Genomic DNA, 5,363 nt, shown 5'->3' with positions numbered 1-5,363 from the left:
GAAGAGCGGGTTTGGGAAGGAAAGACTTGGAGTCGAGTTTCTAAGACACTGAATTTGGGGGATGGTGCCCACTTTGTTCCCTCAGGCGCAATGAGACCCGGGCTGCAACATGAACGCGCTGATGCTCCACGCTTCCCCTCACCTGTTTACTTGCTGTGAGGTTGCCAGAACACTCCAAGCAGTTGTGGTAGACACTGTAACAGATGACGGGCTCTGGCAGGCTCTCCAGGAAAAGCAGCAGGGCTTCGGCTATGGAGTGATTGCTAGCAGCTTTGGGCCCATCGTTAAGGAATAGGGGATGCCGCTGCCATGGTCATGGTTAGGAAAAGCCCCAGGAGCCAGCATGTGCCAGAGTGCTGCCTACCCAGCCAGGCTCTCTGCTTGGAGCTAGGATGCCGGGCTGACATCTTGAAGGAGCCAAGCTGCCTGTCAGCTTTGCCGGGCCCTCCTGAATTCCTGCTATATATTGGTTGCTTAAAGTTGTAAAGTCTTCTCCATACAAACTTTAAGTAAGAAAAACATAACAGCTGAGGACACAATATCTGATTTTGAGCCTTAAAATACCATCCTTTTCTTTTGCTCACCTCTCTTTCTCATATTCACACACACATACACGCGTGCGCGCATGAACGTCTAAAGGATACAGAGGGTATCAATCATTCCAGTATCCAAACAGTCCCTGATATGCTCAAATTCCAACCTCAGGCCTGGCTGCTGAAACAGATCTTCCTGAAAAAGGGAAGAAAGTCACAAAGTAATTCTATTTTCAGAAAAGCAGCAATGATTTCCTGACCTAGAAATATAATCACCAGCAGGGTACAAAAGGGGGCAGCACGGTGAGGCCTTTGCATCACCCCACTAGACAATGTGATGTAGGCTGATGTGGCTAATTCACCTTGCAGGCCTTCCCAGCCACGCTCCCACAATAGGTCTTCAGCACAAGACATCTATTATAAGAGAATTCCCTGGCGGTCCAGTGGTTAGGACACCGTGTTTCCACTGCAGGGGGTGTGGGCTTGATCTCTGGTGATCCAACCGAAGGGAAAACTTTAAAGTAGCTACGTTTCCTGCAGTGTTATGGAGGTATTGACCAGAAAGAGAAAAAACTGAAGAAAATATATCATTTATAAGATGGAGAAGGTTAACAAGGCACCTCAGTGCTTTGAGAAAACGAGATTATGGCAATAAAGTATTTCTATGAGTCCTAGGATCCCTTATATTTGTTTGTTTTATAAAATAACTTAATGTCCTATAACCGTGAACAATAACAATATTATATGTATTGCTCAAAAGTTACACCTGAAAGGAGCTCTGTAGAGAAGGTAGACTAGCATAGTTCTTAAGAATGTGACTTTGGGCTTCCCCAGGTGGCGCGCAGTGGTTAAGAATCCACCTGCCAATGCAGGGGACACGAGTTAGAGCCCTGGTCCGGGAAGATCCCACAAGCGGCGGAGCAACTAAGCCCGTGCGCCACAACTACTGAGCCTGCGCTCTAGAGCCCATAAGCCACAACTACTGAAGCCTGCACACCGCAACTACTGAAGCCTAAGCACCTAGAGCCCGTGCTTCACAACGAGAAGCCACCATCATGAGAAGCCCGCACACCGCAACTACTGAAGCCTAAGCACCTAGAGCCCGTGCTTCACAATGAGAAGCCACCATCATGAGAAGCCCGCACACCGCAACAAAGAGTAGCCCCCGCTCGCCGCAACTAGAGAAAGCCCAAGCTCAGCAACGAAGACCCAACGCAGCCAAAAATAAATAAATAAGTAAAAAAAAAAAAAAAAAAGAATGTGACTTCTATAGACTCGCTGGGTTCAAATCCCGATCCTGCCCATCTGTTAGCTTTGGGACCCTGATCAAGTTACTTAACATTTCTGGGAATCTGTTTCCTCATCTGAGTACTACTGTGAGAACTAAATAAGGTAGTGCTGTAAAACACTTAGAACAGTGTTTGGGACATTGTAACTCTCAATAAATCTAAGGGGGAAAAGTGGAGAGAGAGCATCCTAAGAATGTATGTTGCTCTGAAGTGGCAGAGCTGTGGTAGATCAGAGTTTCTATTTATCTCCCTGGGACCCAGATAAGTGAGTCAGTGAAACTGACCAATCTAATCTCAAAAAGCTTGCCCAACCCACTCTAGAAATCAGGCTTCCTGAGTCATGGCCCCAGGGGTTCCACTGGTCCCCTGCCTGTCTGGCTTGTCAACAAGTTAGCCACCCCTCCCATTTCTAGAAGCTGGCAAGAGTTTCCACAAAGGAGAGCAGCCGGACATCCTGAGAAGGCTCCAGAGGGCTTTCCACCTGGGGGACCCCAGAGGACCAGGAGGGAACATGCTGTGCTGGGAAGGCCCTGCTATGTGAGGCTGCCTCCCCTGGGAGGAATCAAGTGCTGTATGTAACAGTGGGGCCTCACAGGGGTGTGGAACGTGAACCTACTGACTTTCACTCCCCGGGGTAAGAAGAGCTTTCCACAGGTTCTGCAGGGGAAAAGCTTTTTATGCCCAAAGTTCTCAGGGCTGATGGTTTTTCTCAAAGCAGCATGGCCTCTGCCAGGTGTGCCTGCTTCATCCACCTACCTGCTGGATGGCATTTCGGTACAGGTGATCAACCATCATCAAGAGCTCTTTGGGGATGTCCATGGGTCTTTCCAACTGGCTCCCACCGTCTTCAGTCTGAAGTTGCATCAGAGTCTGAGAAGAAATAAAAAGCATGATCAGAAGAGCCACCAATAGAGCTTCTGCCAGGCTGGCTTCAGGAGAACGCAGGACATGGAGACAGCAAACCCATGGAAGAACTTGGAAGCGTTTTGATGTCCCTAAGCAAACATTCAGCAGGCAAAAATGAAATCAGGTGACATGATCAAGGTACAAAGGGTGACTTTTGAGAACTGGGAGTGGCTTATGGCAAGCAGTTTCAATCAGGTGAAACATGCATCATCTTAGAAAAACATCCTGCCTATAGCACTTCACTGTCCGAACCAGAAAAATGGTGTGGTCTGGTGAAAAAAGAACACAGATGTGGGAATACAAAAACCCAAAAGCAAGGTCCAGGTCCAGGGTTAACTCGCCAGGGACCCATGACAAATCACTCCCCTCACTGGGCCTCTGTTTTCATCTATATAATGGAGAGGACAGAGTTCAAGAGTCCCTGAATTTAAAAAAATGCAATGGAGGAAAAAGGAAAGCATACCTATTGCCAAAAATCTGCTCCAAACTAGCTCCCTTGTGTTAGAATTGTCTCCAGAGGAGCCTTTTATTTATTTATTTTTAAAATTTTATTGGAGTATAGTTGATTTACAATGTTGTATTAGTTTCTGGTGTACAGCAAAGTAGTTCAGTTATACATATACACATATCCATTCTTTTTTTTTTTTTGGCCACACCACGCAGCCTGTGGGATCTCAGTTCCCCCACCAGGGATCGAACCTGGGCCCTCAGCAGTGAAAGTGCTGAGTCCTAACCACTGAACCAACAGGGAATTCCCAATATGTTCATTCTTTTTCAGATTCTTTTCTCATATAGGTTACCACAGAATATTGAGCAGAGTTCCCTGTGTTATACAGTAGGTCCTTGTTGGTTATCTATCTTATATATAGTAGTGTGTGTAAGTTAATCCCAAGCTCCTGATTTATCCCTCCCTGCCATGTTTCCCCTTTGGTAACCATAAGTTTGTGTTCAATATCTGTTAAGTCTACATAGGAGCCTTTTAGATCTCAGAAAATTTAGTTTAGGATGATAAACCAAGTGATGATTAAAACAGAAAAAGGAATAATATCATGGGCCTGGGACATTCCATCATCTTAGTATCTACGGCTGAGTTTCTCTAATATGTTATTATGAAAGACCGAAAAACATGGCAATAACATTTTGCAGCTTTTCCCATCAAGAGGTAGAGTCTTTCCCCATCCGGAATATGGGCTGACCTCACAACTTGTTCCAACACATAAAACATGACAGAAGTGGTACCATGCGAGTTTTGGAGCCTGGGCCACAAGGAGCCTTACACCTTCTGCTCTCAAACTCTTGCTACCACTTAGGGAAGCCCAGGCCAACCTACTGAATGACGAGAGCCCATGTTGAGGGAGAGGCCCAGTGAGCAGCCAACACCAAGAAAGTGAAGGAGGCCTCCTTGAACCCTCTGGCCATCACAGCTGCCATCTGACTGCAACCACACAAATGAGCCTGGGCGAGACGAGTACAAGAGCCACACCGGAAACTCGCAGTCACGAGAAGCAATAACTTGCTGCTGTTTTAAACCACTAAAAATGTCAGGGAGTCTGTTAAACAGCAGTACACAGCTCTATAGTAAGCAAACTCCATGGAGGCTAAAGAATCCTCAGGTCCCTGGGAAGGTAGGCACGGGAGTATCTTGTTTGATTGGCTTGGCTGCTACACAGTTCTGGATGTTTCCTTGTGGCAGGTAACTCACCAGCTCTCTAATACTTTCTAGCGGCAGGTCCAAGATTGGCTCCTTCATGTAGCACAACGTGTGAATGGGCGATCCAAAACAGCTGGGCAGGTAGTTCCCAGACACAGACAAAAAGTAATCCTTTCCCCTGTCCAAGTGTAAAACCAGAATGTCCTCGATTTTGTCTTCACCTGAGTTGAGCTTCGTAGCTGTGGTCTTATTTACAAAGAGCTCCAGTTCAATCTCGATGGCAGAATCTGAAAAAAAACGTAAACGGTAATGCTGGTTGGCAGAAGGTCAAGAGGAAAGGGGGAGAGAAGACGAGCGGGAAGAGGGTGAGGTATACAGGGTTAGGGGAGAAAATAAGAGGCATCAGCCAACCAATAAGAATTTACAAGCTCAGCACTCAAAAGACATGTGAACAAGGAGTTAACGGTCCAAGCGGGAATATGAAAACAGTAAACAAGAACATGAATAAGTAACTGCTATGAAACTTGTGTTCTAAGTAGCACAGCTCAAGCTAGAAGTGATTAATACAATAAGAAGGTGTGGCTCAAAGAGCTTGCCCTGAGCCAGCTCATATGAAGACACTCTATCCAGTAAAAAATACAGCACGTTATCAGACTGTGAACTGTCCACAAGACAGGCTTAACCCCTCTGCCTCACAGCACTACAGACAGTGCCAAGGAGAAGTTGGGGGCAAGATACAGGTGGTATATTCTAGGGCCAGACATAATTTTTCTGGATGACCACCCTATTACCTTCGCCCATAAGAGCGGACGGTTGGGAGTTGATTATAGTGAGACAGAGGGTGAAAACGGCTCCTTTAACAGCAACACCTGCTTTACAGCACTCCTGTGCCTTCTCTCCCTGCGAAACTGTGGAACATCCACATGACTGAGAATGCTTCTGAAACTGAACTCATGCTCCTTACTTTTTTTTTTTTTTTTTTTT

The 5,363-nt window shown here is 46.2% G+C and overlaps 1 protein-coding gene and 1 non-coding gene across 2 annotated transcripts in view; both read right to left on the bottom strand.

Moving 5' to 3' along the window:
- Positions 1-5,363, bottom strand: part of INPP5B (inositol polyphosphate-5-phosphatase B) — a 52,460-nt gene that overhangs the window by 1,787 nt on the left and 45,310 nt on the right. Inside the window, 4 exon segments of the mRNA XM_007453860.1 lie at positions 143-270; positions 645-729; positions 2,579-2,692; positions 4,431-4,666. Coding sequence (XP_007453922.1) covers positions 143-270; positions 645-729; positions 2,579-2,692; positions 4,431-4,666 — 563 coding nt within the window.
- On the bottom strand, positions 3,407-3,479 carry TRNAE-UUC (transfer RNA glutamic acid (anticodon UUC)). Its single transcript has one exon. It is a non-coding gene; the product is annotated as a tRNA-Glu (tRNA).

This window comes from Lipotes vexillifer, unplaced genomic scaffold, assembly GCF_000442215.2.
Source record: "Lipotes vexillifer unplaced genomic scaffold, Lipotes_vexillifer_v1.1 scaffold213, whole genome shotgun sequence".
In the NCBI taxonomy this organism is placed as follows: domain Eukaryota; kingdom Metazoa; phylum Chordata; class Mammalia; order Artiodactyla; family Lipotidae; genus Lipotes; species Lipotes vexillifer.
Note: the sequence above shows the minus strand (reverse complement) of the source record. Positions and strands in the feature narration are given on the sequence as shown.